This window comes from Gekko japonicus, unplaced genomic scaffold, assembly GCF_001447785.1.
Source record: "Gekko japonicus isolate JY-2015 unplaced genomic scaffold, Gekko_japonicus_V1.1 scaffold1170, whole genome shotgun sequence".
NCBI lineage: Eukaryota > Metazoa > Chordata > Lepidosauria > Squamata > Gekkonidae > Gekko > Gekko japonicus.
The window spans coordinates 98486-121722 of NW_015168082.1; the positions used below are offsets into that span (position 1 = coordinate 98486).

General features: G+C 42.1%; 1 protein-coding gene across 1 annotated transcript in view; it reads left to right on the plus strand.

The window, feature by feature from the left end:
• NFATC3 (nuclear factor of activated T-cells, cytoplasmic, calcineurin-dependent 3) overlaps positions 1 to 23237 on the plus strand; it is a 77397-nt gene that overhangs the window by 13492 nt on the left and 40668 nt on the right. The window contains exons 2-3 of the mRNA XM_015414696.1: positions 5787 to 6912; positions 16685 to 16847. Coding sequence (XP_015270182.1) covers positions 5787 to 6912; positions 16685 to 16847 — 1289 coding nt within the window. The remainder of the gene's footprint in view (positions 1 to 5786; positions 6913 to 16684; positions 16848 to 23237) is intronic.

Sequence of the window (23237 nt, forward strand, 5' to 3'; positions counted from 1 at the left end):
TCCTGAGCATGCTCAGTTGGGCCAGGCACGAAAATCCTTTTAAGAGAGCTTGCTAGGCACCGGCAGATCCAGCGCAGGCGCACTAGATCCCATTGGTGTGAATGCACAGATGACCACTCGAAGATCACCAGTTACTGGTAAGCAACCTGTTTTTTTCCATTACCTTGGAGTCTTTGTCTCGGCTGCTTGCCCTTTGTCTCCTCCATGTGGCTGCTGTTCACGATGGTGCCTGATATGAAAACTCTTTCCTGCCATTTATCCCCAGTTGAGGTCAGGATAAATAGACCCATTCCCTCCATGCCAAAGGAATTTATCTGCTCTGCCTGCCTCACCTCCTTTCCTTCATGAGGTTTTCAGGAATATGCAATCTAGCCTGTTGCTGTTAGCTTTTAATTGTCAGATTCCAGCTAAGGTGTGTCTTCATCTGGTAGTGGAAGTTACAGTTGAAATTATAGTTGTACAGTAAGAAGGGGGAAGATGGAAACACCAAAGGGGAAAGTGAGGAAAAAGATAATAGGATGAATTTGTATAGGGGCATTTTTATGTAAGTCTTCACTTCAGTTGGGGATAAAGCCAAGGTATGAAGCCAAAGGATTTTTGGAAGATCTAAACTGAGAGGAGAACCCTGAAGTGAAATAGGTGGTACAATACAGGTGCCTTGGTATGGAGTTCAGGCCTGAGGGAACTCATGAGAAAATTGCACTCTCATTTAAAGAGATCAGAGATTTTCAGGTGACTGAGAGCAGTAGTTGGGGAAGTAATGGTTACGAGCTGGAACGTAGTGGGATTTGAGGAGAAAATAATATGGGTGGTGCCGAGATTATGGAGAGTTTTAAAGGAAAGGAGTTTTTGCTGCATGTTGAAGTGCAGGGGAAGCCAATGAAGGACATTTCAAAGTCTAAGCAAGAGATGTGAATGATTGTGGCCGTTGAGTGTGATGGAAGGTGTGATTAAAGGAAGATAGTTACCATAGTCAAGGTGACCAGGTCAGGGAAGACAGGTGATTGCTGTCTTTTCTGCTGATGTTGCTGCTAATTAGAATTATCTGGACTGATCTAGTCCAGCAACAAAGAACTGGACATATTAGAAGTGGTACATTCCAGAGGAAACTTGTGCTGTTTGAAGATGATCTGATAAACGCAAGTTTGTATTCTGCTACCCAGAGCAAGTTCATTCAAGATAACTAAGGTATTGTAGGAAGTCAAGGTAGGGAAAAAAATCAAAAGTACCCAAGAGGGTGAACTGCCTCCCCCCAGTCTTTCTGCTTAAAGAACTCCCTCCTTGGTTGGGAGCAATTCTTTGCCTGAAAGAAGCATGAAGTGCACTCTATCAAATCTAGTCAAACCTATTGTTCACCTCCACTGTATATTCATCAGTGATATGCTCTGGGTCAAACCTGAATGGCCTAGTGGTTTAAGAACATAAGAACATAAGAGACGCCAATGTTGGATCAGGCCAAAGGCCCATCCAGTCCAACACTCTGTGTCACACAGTGGCCAGAAATACCAGTGCCATCAGGAGGTCCAGCAGTGGGGCCAGGACATTAGAAGCCCTCCCACTGTTGACCCCCCCCCCAAGCACCAAGAAGACAGAGCATCACTTGCCCCAGAGCCCCTATCTATACCTTGTGGCTAATAGCCACTGATGGACCTCTGCTCCATATGCTTATCTAATTCCCTTTTGAAGCCGTCCATGCTTGTAGCCGCCACCACTTCCTGTGTCAGTGAATTCCATGTGTTAATCACTCTTTGGGTGAAGAAGTACTTCCTTTTATCCGTTCTAACCCAACTGTTCAGCAATTTCACTCAGTGCCCACGAGTTCTTGTATTGTGAGAAAGGGAGAAAAGTACTTCTTTCTCTACCTGCTCTTTCCCATGCATAATCTTATAAACCTCAATCATCAATCAGTTGATGTATTCATTTGCCTTTGACTCCTTTGAAATAGGGGCATACAGCTATGTGATGAAATTGAGCAAGGCTGTGAGTCAGTGAATGAAGTACAAGATTTGGAGTTGGTAAAGGAGGTTTAAATCATAGTTTAGCCCTAGCTTTCTGGTGGAAGCGGTTGCCTCTGTAAAATGGGAATTGCAGTGACTTATCGTTCACACATACAAGGCACTGAAGTGGCAGAGACCTGAAAGGGAAAAATCACACTTTGGGATCTCCCTCTCTGTATATAAATATTACAGAAACCTCCCTGCACACAGAAATCAGTAAAACAATCAAAGAAAGGGATTAGAAACTTTATTTCTGCTTTTTTCTGTCTGCGTGGAGTTTATGTGAAGGAACACTCAGTTTGAATCTACCACCTTCAGTGGTGTAATTCATTTTACCAACTCATTCCTACTTCATTGCCCTGCATGTGTGAACTAGGCCATTACTTTCCAGAGTTCTGAGGATGAATAAAATATAGAGCATTAAACATTGCACACCACACAATACTGTACTTGTCTCTGCCATACCAGTTTTATTGTAGAATGTTTGCTTTTAAAATATGGAGTTTTGTCTAAATTTCTTTGATAACTACAGATACATAGGCTTGAATCAGACTAGTGTTTCTGCAGGCATAAGGATTTCCATCAGTAAAACATAAATTTATTGTTCCCCCCCATGGCAGCACAAAATGTCCCTGAAAGCCTGTTCCTTGGGAACTGATTATAGGAACAGATTTTGGGGGGTTAAGCTGCAGACCAGAAGGTCTGTAGTTTGGCAGTTAGAGACCCTAGAGCCGCACGATGTAGTGAGCTCCCGTCTCTGGCTCCAGCTTTTGCCAACCTAGCAGTTGGAAAGCAAGAAATTGCAGGTAGATAAATAGGTACCACTGCGGTGGAAAGGTAACAGTGTTCCGTGTGCCTTGGCATTTAGTCACGCTGGCCACATGACCACAGAAATGTCTTTGGACAGCGCTGGCTCTTCGGCTTGGAAACGGAGGTGAGCACCGCCCGTTAGAGTTGGATTCGACTGGCTTTCGAGCAAGGGAGACCTTTATGTTGCCGTGGAAAGGTGGGAGGTTAGAAAATCATGCTCTGAGGGTGGAATTCCTTGTGCCTGAAGAAACATTACCCTGAATCCAAGCTGTAGTCTTCCCTTGTGTCTAGTTACTACAACAGACTAAAAAGCCTCTGTATATTTTAAAGGATTTTAGGACACCTGTTTATAAAGAATGCTTTTGATGGTGGCAGCAAAAACCTATATCCAGAAGAAAAAGAAGAGTTGGTTTTTATACCCCGCTTTTCTCTACCGGGTGCCGCATGATGGAGTGAGCTCCCGTCTCTAGTTCCAGCTCCTGCCTACCTAGCAGTTTGAAAGCAAGAAATTGCAAGTAGATAAATAGGTACCACTTCGGTGGGAAGGTAACAGCGGTCTATGCGCATTGGTGTTTAGTCATGCCGGCCACATGACCACAAAAACGTCTTCGGACAGCGCTGGCTCTTCGGCTTTGAAACGGAGATGAGCACCGCAACCCTAGAGTTGGACTTGACTGGGTTTCGAGCAAGGGAACCTTTACCTTTTACCTTTCTCTACCGTAAGGCGTCTCAAAGCAGTTTATAGTGTCCTTCCCTTCCTCTCTCCATAACAGGCACCTTGTAAAGTAGTTGGGGTTGAGAGAGTTCTGAGAGACCTGTGACTGGCCCAGGGTCACCCATCAAGCTTCATGTAGAGGAGTGGGGGATTAAACTTGGTTCTCCAGATTATTCTGCCACTCTTAAACATTATATCATGCTGGCTCTGTAGTAACAATTTGTGATGTGTTACGGCTGCACTGTGAAACTGGAATACAGTGTGGTCTGCCTTCAGGTATATTGGTTATAATAAATGACAGTACTTTTTCAGGGTTAGCATGTAGTGTTTATATGCAAACCTGTGTTAACCTTTTACCTTGTGAATGATTCAGCTGTGTATGTATACAGAATTATAGTAGGGTTCAGATCAGATGCTGTTGCTTTCACATTAGTGTAGACCATGAAGTGTGAATGTTCCCAATTCCACTTTCTATTGTACAGTTCATTGTAGTGTGGTTTTAGACATGTACATACCAATCTAACACACTAGGTCACCAAACTAGGTCTGGATTTTTTCCATATTTTGAAAAAAATATAATTAGGTAGTGTTGTATAACTAGTTCCTTGTTACTACCTTAATATAGCTTGATGCTAATAATGAATGAAGGATGCATTAGCTGTTGGCCCGGTCTCACTTTCCAAAGCAGTAATATATATATATAATGCTTCCTAAATATATTAAAATATTTTTATGCTTCTCCTTTTAGATGACTTTGAATTCAAAAGTATTCATGGATGTGTCAGTCTTGCAGATACATCCACAAACGTTATTTCACTGTCTGTTCACATGTTCCTCTCTATATTAATAATTTGTGACCGAATAGAAAGTGACACCCCCTCCCCAGCTTTCATAGTCTACCTTCAGATTTTGCAACAAGCTGAATTTAAATTCCAGTTGACACAAATGTGTGTGTTCAAGTGTTCTGTGCTGCAGGAGAAATGAGAGCTGTATGCAGGCTCATTTACAAACCGATTAGAATTTAATTGCCGCTTGATGTGACTTCTGGATGCAGACATAAAGTTTCCTTACATGGTTGCCTGGAAGAGATGCGAATTTGCCTCTGGTGACCAAGGTGTGTGTAGGCGTTTTACACAAGGGTGGACTATGGTCTATCTTTATGCAGTTTGGTTAGGGATATACCTAATGTATTATGTAAACCAATCCAACCTTTCCCCCCTGCATCTTAGAGTATGTAGTAGTCTAGAAGCAGTCTCTCTCCCCCTCTTTTTAACTTGTCCATACCAACTGATGTTTTAAAGATAATCTCCTTTTCGTTGAGTAAGAGTACAGGCAGCACTTGGCTCCACATCTTTGTCCTCTGGCATACTGTGGCTGCTGCATCCTTCTGTGCCAGCCACAGTCCGTCTGCGAGTATCTCCCTGAGTGAGTGAGTGCCCCTCTTATTCCCTTCTAAAGCCAGATCTCCCTTTGTGTGTTGTAAAGAGGAGCAGTAGATTTTCCAGTTTTCAATACTTGCCTTGTCCTGTGAGCCATAGGCAGGGAAAGGCTCAGGAGGGTGAGAGCACATCATTCATGGCATGTCAAAGCATCTCAAAATAGCAGGTGATGAGAAAGGCCTCCTCTGGGTAACCGCTACCTGTCAGAGCACTTGAACCAGTGGTTTGACTTGGTATTAAAAACAGCTTCATATTTTCATGTGTCCTAAAAAAATTAAAAACTTATGCCTAAGCATTGTCCCAAATCTGGAATAAAGGGTATAGATATAGCCCCCCAAGGTTTTTAAAGTCTTATTTTCTCAGTAAGCAGCCTGAATAGCCCAGACTAGCTTGAGCTCATCAGAGCTTGGAAACTAAGAAGGGGTCGACCATGATTAGTACATGGAAGGGAGACTGCCAAGGAAAACTAGGGTTGCTATGCTGAAGAAGGCAATGACAAATGTCCTCAGCTCATCTCTTGCCTTGAAAACCCCACAAGGGGTCATCATAAATAAGTTCTTATTTCACAGTGTTACTATTACTATTGTTGTTGTTGTTGTTATTATCATTTCATTAACTGACAGCAATTAATGGTGATCTGAGAAGTGTGAACTAAGTTCCTACTGGCTTAAATTAGAATTCTGCAGCAGGCCAACAATTTTGGTATTGTTTGGTTTATAATAGAAATGCTTGAAAATACTTGGCTATTGCTAAGGCAGTGGTATTAAATGGGAATTAACCTGTCTATAATGCATTTCAATGTCTGTCTTTGCTTTCCTTTTTCAGATCTTGATCCAGATGATTGTGCATCTGGGTGTATCTTCAATGTAGACCATTCGTCATCATCTGTAAATCATCCTATTTGTATCCCATGTCATGGATTTCAATCACACCCTTCTCCTTTGTCTTCACCTACTAGACTTCACAGTCATAAAGGTTATGAAGGATCATGTGAAATACCAGAATCTAAATACAGTCCACTAGGTGGTCCTAAGCCCTTTGAGTGTCCTAGTATTCAGATTACATCTATCTCTCCTAACTGTCATCAAGGAATAGAAGCCAGTGAAAATGAATTGCACACAAATGGCCCTCAAAATGAATATATGGACAGGCCTTCGAGGGACCACTTATACCTTCCCCTTGAGCCATCTTACAGGGACTCGTCCCTCAGCCCAAGTCCTGCCAGCAGCATTTCCTCTCGGAGCTGGTTCTCAGATGCCTCCTCCTGTGAGTCAGTCTCTCACATTTATGACGACGTGGATTCAGAGCTGAATGAAGCTGCCGCTCGATTTACCCTTGGGTCACCTTTGGCGTCTCCTGGAGGTTCTCCGAGGGGCTGTCTGTTAGATGAACCTTGGCAGCCATCTTATGGCTTTGGTCATGCCTTGTCACCCAGACAATCTCCTTGTCATTCTCCTAGGACTAGTATCACAGATGAAAATTGGCTTAGCCCTAGGCCGACTTCAAGACCATCATCAAGGCCGACGTCGCCATGTGGAAAGCGGCGACATTCTAGTGCTGAGATCTGTTATGCTGGTTCACTTTCTCCTCATCATTCTCCAACCCCATCCCCAGGTCACTCTCCTAGGGGGAGCATAACAGAAGACACATGGCTAAATTCTTCCCTCCATGGTCTGACAGCTGGCCTTTCACCATTTCAATGTTGTCCAGAGACTGACATCCCTCTTAAAACAAGAAAGACCTCTGAGGATCAAACTGCCATTATGTTGGGGAAAACAGAGTCTTGTTCTGAAGAACAGGGTAGTTTATCACCATCCCTTGAATCTGCAATAGAGGATTGCTCTGCATCTCCACACACACTGAAAAAAGATTTGCCTGGTGACCAATTTCTTTCTGTACCTTCACATTTTACCTGGAGCAAACCAAAGCCTGGCCACACTCCTATATTTCGGTAAGTGGTGTAAGGATAACAAAACAAGGTTTACTGCCTCTTGGGAGAAAGGTTTCATGTGTATATGTGTATGCATACTGTAATATGCTGAGTTACATTAGACAATTGTATTCCTAAAGGTATTTTGCAGTAAACATGTCACTTAATGTTTGCTGAATCTTATCGATTATACAGCCATTTAAATTGCTTCTTAAATAGTCTGTAATTCTTTACTTATTCTGTACAGAGACAAGTCATGTGGTAACAACACTGTGTACATGTCAGTCACAGTGCCCAGACGGTCTCAGCTACCTAAATTCAACTAAAAGTAAAACGTGAAGCTGGGACTCTCTAGCTAACCATTATCTTGTAAGCATAGATATTAAACTGGTATGAATTAGTAATCAGTCAACTTCTATACTTCTGAAGGCCAAGGATTTTCAAGGATTAAAGTGTTGTACAGCAAATGGTTTAACTAATCTGCTAATGTAGATTTCTGTCTCCCAAGTTCTGGTATAGTTTCATGGTGATATGCACATTCTCACCATCTTGGTAGACTGCTGAATTTTTCTAACACTTAAAATGTTAACATGTCCCTGTAAGTTTTCCAGTCTGAAGTTTTGTAATGGTTGACAGGGACCTGTAATAGTTAGGGAGATATTCCTAGATATTTTTATACCAAAACAAGTTCAGTTGCTGAAATAATACCAATACAGTAAAGGTTGTTTATCCAACAGATCACAAGTCTTTTTCCATTAAAAATATAACTGGATACTTTTCTAGGGTAGATATTGAGTCAAAATTGGTAGTCATTAATTGCATCCTCTGAAACTTTTCTAAACCAAAACTCTTATTGTCCATGAAGTCTGAATATGAGGTAGGATAAGAAGCCACAGTTTGAATTTAAGTCAGAGTAAATGAGTCTGTGAGCTCTCACTGGGATGTGTAGGGTCAGTCACCCCAATCCTAAAATAGTACATGAACACTTCTTTAAAACCTAAAGCTGTCTCACTGGAGTCTTAGTGTGTGTGTGTGTGAGGTCTGATAAGCTAACAGTTAATGCTTGGGGTGCTGCTTAATATTTTCTTAGTTTTAGTAAATGGTAGGTGAGGCTGATAACTATGGGCATTGTGTGCAGGCATGCCTGGTATTGCTGTCATTTGGGGCAGGCCCTATTATCCTCTTCTTTCTTCTCCACATATCCTCAGTTGCAGGGTTCCAAGTCTGGTGTATCGAGGTGTGTGTGTGTGGGGTGCATAGTTGGACCACTCTAGAGTACTCTTGGTGGAAAAGGCTCATAATCCCTGCTAGCAGCTGGCTTTTACAACTTGGTAGGGGGCAAGAGTGTGACATTTTCATGGAGTGTATTATTGTAGTTAACAATCAACGCTGCACCTCAATAAAGTTTCATGGATTTGCCTGACTGATTTCAGGTACTGGATATCTCAGTCAGATCCATTTTCATATTACGAAGTCCATTGGGGAGTTGCCAAAATTTATGTCTGAAAAGACATAAGTTTTTTTCTTTAGTTATAAAACGTGTTCACTGTGCAGACAGTTGTTTTGCTTAATAAAGAAAGCAAGTTACTATGTTCCATTGAGCTTCAGATGTGAAAAGAAAATTTCAAAACCACAGAACTTTTATGGGTAAGAGGTCCAAGATTAAAAAAAAAAAGAATACTTTACCTGTAAGGCTAGCATAGTTCAGTAGGAAAGTTGAGGTAGCCATTAAAATAAGATTCCTTTTGTAACAGTGTTGATCACAAACAACTGGAAAAGAACAAAGCAAAAACCCCTATTCATATTGGATATACCTTAAGGCAAACCAAGAAGGAATCTGAAGAGCAAATGGCAAGCAGTATATAGAAATGAATTTAATTAAATACCAAAAAAAAAAAGGCGTTGAGGCTGTGAACTGTAGGTGTAAAAAAGAGCGCTAAAGGGCAGATGCAGAAATGAGTCCTTTGTACCTTTATTGGCAGGCATAGTATTTGAGAGATACCCATACCTGCACCCCCCCCTAAACTTGCTTGGGCTGCTCCTGTGCATCCCACTTGCTGGTTACCACTCCCCTGCCAGCTTCTCTGTCTCACCACCACTGCCAGCCATCTTCCAAAGTAGAACACAGGATCTAACTATTGTTTCCGGTGCACGTTCTTTGAGTCCTACTTCCATGCTGTCAAAGCACATTACTGCTACTGTGGTGGTGTGCTGCATGTCATTTCTCTGATTACAAGAAGCTCTATGCTGGAGTCATCTCCTTTCTTTTCTGTTCAGGCCCTTCTGCACAAATCTGTTCTGCTGCAGTAGTTTTCCTACATTGGTGACAAGGCACCTACAGGCCTTTGTTACCAGCACTGCTCCCTACCTCTTGCATTATAAGTGGCTTTATAATCCTGCTTATGTGGCATGTCTTTTCAAATACAGTTGTAGTAATATACCAGCTGCCATGTTTAGAAACCAGAACTTCCATGAAGATGCTTGTGAGGATGGTAACTCTGTGGAAAACCTGAGTTCTATAAATATATCTGATCTAGATATAATCCCAAATAAGGACACCACTATAGCAAATGCTTACAAGGCAATTCAGCCAAGTGACCTTGGCAGGCCCTTTGTAGATATAATATAGTTATTTCCTGCTGCTACTTGTACTGACATGACCAAGAGCCTTCTTTTAGGATACTGGCTCTTCTAAGCTGGAGGAAGCTTAGTCGAACCTCTCTTGATATAGCTGGTGGCTTACGTTAGGGTGAAACGAATCACTACTGCCACATGGGCTATGCCTGTGGGGAATGGAATTACATATGTATGGAGGCTCCTGGTATGTGGGGCTCATTTCCCCTTCCCTTTGCACATGTTGTTGTGTTTCTGTTAAATACAGTTGCTATCCAAATTAGACAGGTAGTCTGATAATTTAGGGCTTCCCATTCCAGTTTGCAAGAAGGTAAACTGATTTCCAGTATTCAGGATCAGTTAACTGAGTATATTGTGATCTAGTCCTCACCAACTGGATATATTGGCAAGCTCATTAACCCAGTAATGGCTTAAATTTATTTATTTATAAATTTATCTTTCCTTGCCTCAAGGCAGCTTTTAAAATACAGACAATAAGCACATAAAAACTCAATATGTAAAACATTACCACTTATTATTCTCTAAAAATTCTTCACTAGTTCCAAACAAACGTAAACTCTCAGAATTTGCCCAGAAAATCAGCAGTCTTCAATAAGGCCTTTCATGATTTGTGACTCATATATTTAAAGTGGAATAGGCCAGACTAGCCATCAGGGCTCAGAAGTTAAACATGGTCAGCCATGGTTAGTCACCTGGTCACCAAGGAAGACTGGGGTTGCTATGTACCGGTAGGCAATGGCAAAACCACCTCTGCTCATCTCTTGCCTTGAAAACCCCATAATGGATAACTATAAGTCAGTTGTGACTTGATGGTGCTTATATTTAAAGCCCGTCATGATCAGTCCCATAGGGGGCATTGGAGTCCTCATCCATTGCAAGGTGTTTTATCGTTTTCCAATAAAATCTATCTTTATTTTAAACATTAGAGTTGTTAGTACTCATTTGTTAAATGGAATTGGAACTTCCTCAAGAATAAGAAGATACTTTCCAGATCAAGGTTTTTATATATTTTACAGCTCTGTGTGCTGGTTCATGTTTCCATTTCGTTTGTAGAGCTGTGACAGATATTTTACTTGCTCCACTACATTGATTTAGAGCTGGTCCTTGTTTATGCTGGCCCAGACTGTGCATCACCCTTGCAGAAAAATGGATTTGTTGTCCATACTCTAAAAATTTGATAATTATTCTTTAAAAAAAAGAGGATTCAGTGAGTGTTGTCAGCATAATCCTGGAACAGGATAGACCAGACTTCAACCTTTCTGGCAAGAATTTATTTTGATATTGTCTAAATGATACTTTTTTATCATGCAGTACATAGCCTCTGTAAATTTTGGGGAGTGTGCCCTAATACCTGCCTCTAGAATGCTCTCCAGTGGTAGTAGTTCCCTGACGTTAAGAGCTTGGAAACCATTATACTTACTAAACATTGCATATAAGCTCTGAATTGGGTATTTTCTCTGTTTCTTTGTGAGTCTTTTGGTGTTCTGGGTCTAGGGCCTTATCCTCCACCCAAAGGAGAAAATGGGGGGGGGGCATATTGCTAACAAGGAGGTTCTGAAAGCTTGAAGAATTGTGTTCATGTATACTTGACCTACATGTAATGGACGCTTTCATTCTGAAACCGCCCACTACCACTTCACCACTTCAAGGGTATGTTGTAAAGTAGAGGTGTTGAACTCATTTGTTACGAAGGCTGGATCTGACATAAATGTGTCATAAAATGTAATGCTAGGTACCATGTGTGTCATAAAATGTAATGCTAGGTACCAGAGATATAAACGGTGTAAAGGATAATAGCTGATATGCTCCAAGTTGGCCCCATGGGCTGGGAGGGGGGTGCAAAGGAAAACCCATATGGGTGGACTGGAGAGCCAGTGGTGCAGTACTGGGCAGATGCCCCCACGCTGCTTGTCTACTGCAGACAAGTTTGTTCTACCATGCTGAAGCCACAATCGGAATGGCTCTGCCCCCCTGCCCCCAAGCAGTCTCCTGTTCCATCCCCTGCACTAGTTGCTTGTGGGCCACATAAGAGCCCTGGATGGGCTGGTTCCGGCCTCCGGGCCTTATGTTTGATACCCCTGTTGTAAAGGCTTGAACGTTCTCAGTGTGGCTGCTTCCACTCAGCCTTGGTTGAGGTGTCTGGGTTCTGCCTCCCAGTGAAATTGCTGAATTTTCTTTGAGGTTCTCTTGTCTCTCTCTCTTTCCTCCCCCAGGAAAACATATAAAGAATTCCCTTCTTGCATGTCAAGATAAATCTTTCTATTCTTGATCTGTGTGACAGAAAAAGGGAGTGCGCTATAATGCCTGCCAGATTTTCTTTCTCCTTTATCAGTAAGGAGTTACTGTAAGGCCTTACTACTTAGCATTTGGTCACTGGCCCATCAAATCTGTTTTTTTTTTAAGTTAACCCTAATTTTGAATTAGCAGTTCAAAGATCCTTTAATCCTCGTGGGGTTATCATTCAAAGATATGGCAACTCTGCCTGTAAGGAAATAAAGTAGAACAAACATTTTAATACCAGAGCTGTTTTTGATTACATTCTCACTAATAGTCTGGCTAATTTATATTACTGCTTTATGTAAACATAGCCTTCAAATATATTTATTGACCTGGGGATAAGTACTCACATAAGCTAAGCAAGTACCTTTGAAGTCCTTAACTTTAGAAAACGAAACCATTCAAAGTTGGCACACCATATAATGGCTCTTTTTAAAGTACAGATACATTTAAGAAGTTAATTGATTGCAGGTGCCTGTTTGCCCTGGTTTGCTCTGGTTTCCAGCTGTGTAGCCGTGGTAAACATTTTAATATTCAAAGTATTGGTGTCTCAGCCTCAAAATGTGCAGATACTAATTTTCCTAGGTTCCTATTGAACTGTAGCCAGCTCATGTAGAAAGGCTGTTCTTATCCCTCTGGTTACTAGGCGAACTTGAATAAAAATTCCATTTCTAAGTCCCAAATATAACTCTTGCAACTGATTCTTAGTTATGTAGCAAGTGGGGTCAGAGAAAACGACAGACAATCCTTAAAGGAACAGAATGGGACTAACAGTTGAAAATCCCATTTGCTGCTTTGTGCATACGTTTCACACAGCTGCTACTGTTTGGCTAAGAGCAGCTGGCCACCTTTTCTGACAGGCTGTTTGACAAAGGACCAGTTCTAGCTTGAGTTTAACAAGTATGGTGGAGTTCTTCAGTTTCTGGCAAGAGTACCTCTTCCAGCAGGTAGCCTGGCTTCTGAAGTTTGATCTCTTGACTGGGGAGAACATTTTGTGGTAGATTATTCTGCCTTCCAGGCACTTGTGTGTGGGAGCAGTGGATGCTTTTTACAATAGTGTCGCAGTGTGTGCTCTGCCCCATGTCTGCCATTACTGTCCCGTCTGACAAGTCACTGGCAATTACTAGGAAAGTGAGTTTGGAATGTGCATGGTCTTGAAGGCACATGATGCAGCATTTTTTGCTGAGGCCAAGTAGGTCTGGCTGTGTAGGGATGGGAAGCCATGTGGGAGTCTTAATGTGTGTTGGTTTGAGCTTTTTGGTGGGGAGGCATGGATAGAAATGAAATTTCAGGACTGCCATTAAGATTTGCTGTACGAGTCGAGCCTGCAATTAATTGTTTTACACTGAGAAAGAGCACAATGGTTGAAAAACACGGCAAACATCAAAATGCCTGGGTAAAGAGAGATACTTTGGCCTGGCATCTAAAAGACAATAAAGTGGGTGCCAGGCAAGCCTCTGGTGAGAGCGGCCTCCCAAACGTGCAGTGCCACCACGGTAAAAGGTGCTACTGATGAGAACACAGAATTCAGGGCTTTGGGGGGGGGGGAGGAGAAGCTTAACTGGTACACTGGACAGTTTTGAACTACTTTCCCTTCCAAGTTAACTCCCGATGTATCTTGTAAGCGAGCAAGTCCGTCATTTATTGTGGCCTGACAAGGGGGAGAGTGATGGAGAAGGGGAAAATGATGCTTTAAGCCGCTTTGGATCCCATTGGAGAGGAAAGTAGGGTATAAATATCTAAATAAATATTGGCTTGCTTCAGCCTCTACACCTTTCTTTTTTTAAAAAACTTATCTGTGTCTAAAGCTGGCATTCCTCTTGGCACTTCTGCAAGTTAAATGGCATTCATACTACTCCATGTACATTCTTTGTAATGTAGAGGAGAAAACAGTGAATGGTGTTAATATACAATTAATAAAGCAGCTGTTTCTGGTATGCAAATACCTCTCATTCCATGCCTGTCCTGTTGACCAAGCAAACAGGAACAAATCAAGAGCTGTCTTATATTTGAAAGTCAGTCTGGTGTAGTGGTTAGAGTGTTGGATGAATCTCCTTGCTGCCATGGAGGCTTCCTTGGTGGTCTTGGTCCAGTCACACGCACTCAGCCTGACCTACCTCATAGGATTGTTCTGAGGATAAAATGGAGAACTGTGTAAGCCACTTGGGGTCCCCATTGGAAAGAAAGGTGGGTTATAAATTAAGTTAAATATTTGATGCTTTCACTAAGATGAGCAGGCATGCACACACTCCATCCATTCCATTGCAGGCCAGGTAAGCAGCTAGGAAATTCAGTTCCTTGATCTTACATTTTTGAGAGAGTCATGTTTCTTGTTGGTGTTTCAACTCCGTCCTAAATATGGAGGAAGAGTGGGTGGCCATGTAGCTCGGTCCCATGATTGGGCAGCAACTGAGTGACTTCACATTTTCTGGAACAGAACGGTGGTAACTACGTTGTTTTATTGGGGGAACACTGTTAGGTAGGTTGAAGTAATCCACAAAATGACCAAAAACCAGCACTGTGCTTTTTTCCAATTAGACATCAAGGCATCAATCTTGCTCAGAGTATTGTTGATGATTGCAAGCTGTAGTTTGAGGTTATGTTAATGGTCTGCAGGTATGTTTATGATCTGGAGAAAGACTTGGGCATTCTCTGTACAGCTGCCTGTGAGTCTTGACTTCAGATATGTAAACACTGTAGCCCAGTACTGAACATTTTAGAATAATACAAATGTTTGCTGAAGAGAAAAAGCACCAGTATATTTCTTGACTTTGTAGTCTACTTCCTTAAATAACTGTGTTAGAGTAAGATAGTTTTAATTGTTATAGCAGATAAGAATTATGGTTCCAATTGCAACTGCAGGCTATGTATGAGAGTTTAAACTTTATTGAGTAATGTTTAGTAATAACTTTGCCCTGACCTAGATAGCCCAGGCTAACCCGATGTTGTCAGGTTTCAGAAACGAAGCAGAGTCAGGGCCCTGATTAGTATTTGGATGAGAATACCAGGGTCACTATGCAGAGGCAGGCATGGCAAACCATCTCTGAATGTCCATTGCCTTGAAAACCCTATGGGGCTGCAAGTCAGCTGTGACTTGATGGCAAAAAAAGAAACCATGTATAACTTTCTGTCATGTAAGGCTGATCTTCCTAGACTTATACCTTGCTTTGACAACAAAGTCAAAACAATGCCCTTTTTATTTATAAAATGTGTATCTTTCCTTTAGTAATAACGCAGTGTGGCTTCTGACACTGTTCCCTAAAACAATCCCTAAAACAAATCACCCAATAAAGTGCAATAACAGTAGAAGATATGAAACAAATAACTTGTTGTTGACCAAGTAAAGCTGTCTCCCCAAATCTTGTCTAAATAAAAATATTTTTACATTACTTCTGAAAGATTGCAGTGTTGGGCTTCAAAAGGCTCTTTTGGAAAGGAGTTCTTTAGATGGGTGCTAAAATAAAACATTGCTTTGCATTCTTACATTTTAGATTTTACTACTTGAAGTAGTCATATCTAGAACAAGACCTCTCCCACAAAGGTTAGTGGGACCTCATGTATGAGGAAGCGCTAGACCGAGGATCATTATGGCTTTGTTAAGGTTGTATTGACTTGGTCGCTTTCTTTACAAGATACTTGAATCATCAAACAAAATTAATATGTAACTAATTTGTTTTTATTTATTTACTTTATAGCCTGCCTTTTTTTGCTGAGACTCAAGGCAGATCACACAGTATAACAATGTAATCAGACAGTATAAGACATCCAATAAACAATGCAGCAGGACCGGGTTACAAAAGTTGGAAAAAAACACAAAAAGGGAAAAATCATAAAAATAGAAAAATGTATCAGGCATAATGTAAACAAAGCAACAATAATGGAATAACAGAAGTAGAAGATAGCATAGGAAAAGCAAGGTGAACCTTGAAATAAACTGCAGTCACATTCCTTTTATACAGACTATTTTACACAATAGTCTGTAAGGTGATAGAAGTATAGGAGCCTTCCTGACTTCCTCAGGCAGGCCATTCCATAGAGCGGGAGCCATAACAGAGAATGCACGTGTGTCGGCAGCTGTTGATCTTACCTGTTGGTATAGTGGTCACCTTTGCTGTGAAACCATAAAAATTAGCTTTTTAAAATGTGTAATTTAATGAATTTTCATGGGAGCCTGAGTGATTATGCCTGCAGTTATAGCCAGTAGCAAGTAAGATAAGTTTTGCTGTGCTACTTAATCTACTCATGACTGGTACAGGGATGGGTGGGGGAAGTGACACTGATAGAATGAAATAAAAATGCAGGCTGCCACTCTGTATAGTGTTCTTAACCCAAGCCAGTATTCGACAGCATCGGACAGCTTCAGTAGACCAGCCTGCCAACCCTAGGTAAGGGCTGTTCAGGAACTCTTGAAGCTGTTCCTGTGTCTGAGAGATTTATGTCTGCAGTGGAGGTCACTTCTACAGCAAACCTTTGGGCAAATTTTTGGGTACGGTACTGTGACTTGGCTCCTGTACTCTTGTTTCACTTGAGGTAGAAAGAGTGCAGTGTCTACTGATTCAGTCTTCCCCCTGGAGCTCCCCCCATTTTGACCTGTATGATGTTCCTGGGGGTCCATTGACCCATGGGGGCACAAGGCTGCAGGGGGTGGGGGATGGACAATTTTCCTTCATCTTGTGCAGCTGCACTAATGCTGCCTAGGAGCCAAGCCTCTTGTTTCCACATGCAGAGAATATCCTATGTAAATTGGCAAGTGCCTTATAATCGTTTACACTTTTTTTTTGGGGGGGGGTGAACACTCTGGTTCTCAGTTTCTTCATCTATTTGGCTAGTACTCTGGTTTCTTTCCTAATTTCACTGAAATCTGTGCGCTTCTTGTTTTTAGCACATCTTCGTTGCCTCCCCTAGACTGGCCTTTGCCTGCTCAATATGGACAGTGTGAACTGAAAATAGAAGTGCAACCAAAAACTCATCACAGAGCACATTATGAAACAGAAGGCAGCAGAGGAGCTGTGAAAGCATCCACGGGTGGGCATCCTGTAGTGAAGGTAAGCAGTGCTGATGAATGCCTTTTTATCTGAATTACCACAGCCCCCCCTTTCCTGTTTCTCCTGAATCCTGTAGACAAGGTTATCTCCAAGAACAACAGAGAATGCTTTCCCCAGGTACTAGAAAAGCCTTATAATTCAGCATCGTCCTGACCATGTGTGGCCAGTAGTGCTTGCTGTCAAGGGATCAGGCACATCTCTACTGTTGCCATATTGATTCTTACATAGTTTAAATAAATAGAACTGTACATGTTCAGCATTATGGGACTGCCTGTCTAACTTCCATGTTTTCTAAAAGCTAGAGCGTCTTTAAGCTGTAAAGAGTAATGACACTGCCAGACACTTAGCTTTCAAATAACTGCAGGTCTGTTTGTTTGAAATGAGAAGCGCATGATTTAAGCACTTGTGCCCTATTAAAATCCGATGGGGCTTTAGCTTGTACTTTCGTTTACCAGGGAAACGTTGGGAAATTAAAAAAAAAACCAGCATCAAGTCTGAACTCGCTGAGACTGAGAGAGAAAAAGATCTTGGGGTTTTAGTAGAGTAGATAACTTCAGTGAAGGTATCAACCCAGTGTGCTGCAGCAGTGAAAAAGGCAAACTGTGTGTGTGGGATTATTAGGAAAGGGATTGAAAATGAAATGGCCTGTATTATAATGCCCCTGTGTAGATGTGTGGGCAGCCTCATTTGGAATCCCATGTGGAGTTCTGGTCACTGTATCCCAAAAAGGACATTGCAGAGCTGTTAAAAACACAGAAGAGGGTTAACCAAGATGACTGGGGGCTGGAGCACCTTCCCTATGAGGAAAGGCTGAAGAGTGCGATTTTTCAGTTTAGAGAAGATACAACTAAGAGGGGACATGATAGAGGTTTATAAACTTATGGGGTGGACAGAGAACTTTCCCTTCCTCTCGCAGAATACTAGATTCAGGATGGACAAAAGGAAATGCTTTACACAGCAAGTGGTTAAAATGTGGACTTTGCTGCCAGAGGAAGTAGTGATGGCTAGAGGCATAGGTGGGTTTAAAAGGGGATTAGACAGATTCATGGAGGATAGGTATATCAGTGGCTACTAGCCATGGTGACTAAAGGGGACCTTCATGTTCACAGTTAGTAAACCTCTGAATCCCAGTGCCAGAAGTCAGCATCAGAGGAAGGTCTTGGCTTCTGTGCCCTGTTGTTATACCCCCAGAGGAGTTAGTTGTCCATTGTGTGGGGCAGGATGCTGGACTAGATGGACCATTGGTCTGATCCAGCAGGTCTCTTCTTATGTTCTTTGGGAAAAACTTCTTTGGACAATGCTAGTGGGCATTGAGTCTCATTGGTAATTGTCCAGCAATAGAATACTTTTTGGCTATTTTGTGCAGGAGGGACAGCTTGTACTCACCATGTTTGTTTCCATTATGGTGGCTTCACAGTGCTCCTTGGATAGGGACACCAGAGTACAAAATCATCGAGCATGAAAATTTGGGTCAGAATCCATTTCAAGTTCTTTGAAGGGGGGCCTGGGGAAGAATTGGGACCTTGCTTCTAGCTAGCTTAAAGGGGAAATGCTGGGTTCTATATGTGCATATTCTTTACGCTTGATGGACTGTGTATATTTTGTACTTGGGGGTACTTACTCTAAAGGTCACTTAATGCTCGATCTGGGACTCTTCTGCGGGGTAGGGCAGAGGACACCAAGAAAGGAACCTGTCCACCATACCAGGTAATTTCATGTTGGGCAGTTACTAGGACAGAGTTGCCATCAGCACTCTCAAAATCGCCCAGAACGCTCTGGAAGTCAAGTGGATTTTCCCATGGTGCTTTTTGCTGAGATTTGGGATGAAGTGAGCAGGGTGATCTCCTAGCCACAGGGTATTTTACCCACATACCCCTTCCCTGTGATACATAGTGAAGGTTGGGGGTTGTGTTGCAGGATGTGTAACATATGCCCTTCAGACTGCTATAAGATATTAGGAGCTTGAACAGGTTGGTCTCATTTAATCTTCACTTTGTTCGCCCATTTTCCTTTCCTTTTATTATTTTTTAAATCTTAAACTGATATGCATTTTCCTCTGCATTCTTCAGCTTCCTGCTGGTCATGCACATCTTCAGTCCTTGTCAAGCCACTGTGGGGAGAATGGGACTTGCTGTTCTCTTTTAACTTACAAATTTATATTTTTCTGCACTTTTGGGGCGGGGCACTTCTGTGCATGGCCCTGTTTTGCTGCCCTATGGTTAGAGACAAGACCATGAGGTCTCCGCCCTGCTTCCGGCTTGCAGCTCATTCTACCACCTTCCTGCATATATAGGTTAGAGTTAAGCTTTAGCACTTGGTGTATGCTTGATGAATAGCTCTGGAAGGATGGCTCTGTGTGTGTGTGTGTGTGTGTAGCTCCTTGCTTCTGTGGTATGGGACATGTGCTTTGTGATATATTTTCAATGGTAGATTTTAAAATCTCTTTGGGGAGAAGCCGTGATGGAATGGCAGTGGCTTGTCCATCCATAGTCTGCTCCAGTCCCCCACTCTGACTGGGAAGTAGCTGATGATGTCTACACTAGTTGTCCACTGCCATCTGATGAAGAGCAAAGAGGCTAGATGACCTTTGGTCCATGCAACTGTACTGCCTAGACCAGAGCAGTCGTCCTCACCAAGTAGGTGCCTTGGTAATCATACCATCTTCTTCTCCCCCTCCTCCTTCTCTCCCTCCCACTGAATGCAATTTTGGGGCAACAAGGCTGGTGTATGAGACTTGCAGCATTATTTGTATTGCACTGTCTGTTGTGTACTTATAGAGTCAATGTGTCTGAACCATGCTATTGTCTCTTGTGTTTCAATAATGGAATTGATTATTTGGACGGCTCTTGCAGTTCTCAGTTGCAAGGGAGGCAGCCTTCAAAAGCAGCCTCTGTAAACCAGCCCTTCATGCCGCTTGCCAAAAGTGTAGTTGTGTACAGCTAGGATTATTGAACTGACTTTGCATGGACTGATAGTTTACAAGGGCTTGTTCTGCTTTACAGTGGCTGTCGGAGCCTGTTAAATTTTGTGATGCGAGATTAATAGAAACCTAATCACCATGTACTGAATTTTTGCAGAGTAACACAGCAGTAAGTCTGAAAAATGGGCTGCGAACAGTCTTATTCTTGTGATGAGCTAGCTCTTGCAGGTTTTTGTGCATGACCAGTGTAAAGAGAGATTACCCAGAATTACTTCAATCACCAATAGCATGTAGGGTTTCATACAGCACACAGAGTTGATACAGACTCCTGTCCAGAAGTTTTAGCCAGAAGCATATGAAGGTATTATTGAGGTATTGACAGACTCACTCGTGAAGCACGCTTGAGCCGATCAGTCTTGCCTAAACTAATACACAAGATTGTTGTCAACCATTTCATAGTTTACGCAGCAGTCAAGCTACACTGGTGTCTGCTGCCGTAACTGCATCAAATGAGAACGAAAGGCACCTGTCTTTGCACACTCAGGGATATGCATCGACCGGTCAGCTCCTCATGCTTGACTAGTTTACTACAGTAAACATGGTTGTCACCCAGTCATGACTTTTGTTTCATTTGGTACAGTTTTAAATAAAACATGGCAAAAGATGATTCCTTGCCTGTTTATGTCATTATTAAAACTGAACCTTCTGTATTTATAACTCAAGCTGTTGTTCATGCTCTAGTCATTTCTGGGCTTGATTATTCTTTTTCGTGCTGGTGGTCTCTGTGATCCTATTTTGTATCCTTCTAAGACAAGTGGAGATGCTATGGTGAGACATGTGTCAGCCCATCCATGAGTTCTCCCACTCTTTTGGTTTTCTCAGCTTTTCTTTCTCTCTCTGCAGTCTGATCTACTGCTGTTGCTGTTCTTATTTGATTTGCACCCCTGGCTACCATATGCATGCAATGGTAGTCTTAGCATCCGTAAGTATTTAGAATTTGGCACTTAATTATCAAATCTCAAGCCTGATAGCTAAGGGGCTTGAAAGAGAATTGATGAGGTGGTAGTGATGGAGATGTTGCCGTGGTTTAATATTGAAGCCTAATGTTGAATGTTAATTTGCCTTTTATAGGCCTCTGTTGGGTATCCTGGGATGTGAAAGCAAACCTTTTAAAAGGCTTCATGGCTGTCCTGTGTCTTGGTGGTTAATTTTAAAAGGAGCAGTTTCTCTAAGTTAGCTTGTGTCTTTTCTGCCTTAAAAACTGGATCTGAAAAGACATTCTAGATTGAAAAACGCTAAAGATTTATTTTGGCTAAAAAACGTTGGCCTTTTTTTGTGACAGTGTGAACATTTGGCTTTGCAGGTGCCTTTCTGCCACACACCTGCTCTTTGCTAGCGGTAGGCTTATCATGATTGTGTGGGTTAACAGGGGGGCAATTCTACTTTGTTGTCTGTAGATGGACAAAGTCGCCTCCTGCTCCCTTGTAACCCTCTGATATCCCAATAAAAACAATGAGAGACTCGCCAAGGTGGTATACATCAAGTTCCCCTGGTACCTCTCCTTTCTGGTGGTTATGGATTGATTTGCCTTCAAGGCAAATAAACGAAGTGTTCTCTGAATTGTTTGATGAACAACGGATCGAGATTGCCTCTTGGATGGATATTGTGTCTTGGGCACACAGCTGATTAGGGAGCTGCTTTTGGAGGGTGTGTGCCAGCCTGCTGACACCACAGGCTCGGGCACCTGAACATGATTAGGTCTCTAGGTAAGCTAAGCTTGTAGGGACAGTGTGCTTTGCACTTTTCAGAAACATTTGTCATATTCTAATGAGCATACTGGCTTCTCTACAACCACACTCAGAAGTGGAGTTGTGATTGGGGATGCCACTAGGCACTGGCTAAGGTAGCAAGAAGGCTTCCAGATCCTGTCCCAACAAACAGAGTACCTATTTTGTGAGCCACTCTGCTTACGAGAGGCCAGCTAATTCTATTGAAGGATTTGTCCCTTGCATCTCTTGTCTGTTATACTCCTGCCCTGATGCATATGGGCAGTGAAAAGCAGCACATTACTTGCAAAATGTGTCATAGCGCTAGACACTTTTCTAAAAAGGCTTAAAATGCAGGGTGGTAATTTTCAAGCTCAATTTTTTATGCATCCCTTACCTGTTATCAAGTTACCCCTTGATAATATATTCATACAATTGGAAGTTTCTCAAAGGGAAGCGGTTGTAGCTTATCCTGTGGTGACCTTCTCTCTTTAGCCTTCCAGCTTTAGTTTAACTTACGCATTCACTGACCTTTGCTATGGAAACGATACAGAAACACACAAACAACTTGGCAGAGTTTCCTCCACAAAGCAGTGGGTTGTATGTCACCGTATACAGTTACTAGCGGAGGGTTTTTAGAGGTCAGTAGTGACAGTGTGCTGTAACTTTTTCATTATTTATAACATTCTGTGTTACTCCTAACGTGAAGAGTGGTATGGTTATGTTTACAGAATGAAAGTTTATTCTCTCACATATGGGCATGTTTATATTTGACTGCAGCAGATGCTGGTAGTAAATATAAATATGCTTTAAAGTCTTCCCCTTTTTGTAATATTATACTTCTAGCTCTTCATCCCTCAACTACCAGTTTAATTTACTATCTCTGTATAAAGGACATGTGGTTGTATATTCACCGGGGTGGCATTAATGTCAGTAGTCTAATATAACTTAATATTCATGGGGCAGTTTATGCCACAGTTTATCAGTGGGCGACATGTTTGGTCTTTAGAGAAGGGTAACCAGCAGCACAGCTGCCATTTGTCATTTTTAGCAGAGCTACACATTTTCTGTCTAGGCGACTTCTTGGAGAGAACCATAGTACTCACCATGGAACTCTTCCACTTAGTTGGATGTATTTGTAGCCTGGGATGACTGGGGAGCAGAACTGTCTCTCAAAAAGACTGTTCCCGATTTAATATGTGGGGAAAAGTGTTTATAAGCATTTAAAAGCTCTTCAAAGGAATCTGCACAAGGAAATGTACAGTAAATGCACTGGTACAAAATAGAAACTTTGACACAGCTGATCATCCTAGCCTGTGTGATTCTACCCATCGGTTTGCATGTTCTGGGTTTCAGCTGCGGCAGATTCAGAGCTTTTTCCTTCTCTGAGGTTCTTTGGGATTTTGTTCTTGGTCCCCTGCTATACACTGTCCCCAGGTGACCTTATTGAATCCCAGGTGACCTTATTTCAGACAACGCTTTTCAGTATTACCTATATGCTAATGAGACCTAGTTATACATTTTTAACTTGGACCTTTCTCTTCTTCCCAGTTCTGAATATTGCTGCCTCTTGTTTCCATCGCACCCTCAAACTCTTAAGTTCAGGCAGCTCCTTTGGGATGGCATTCTGAACCCTGTTGAGTGAGCTACAGGCTAGGCTTTATATTTGACTTCTTCCTTCTACCTTAGTCTTCGCATTCCATC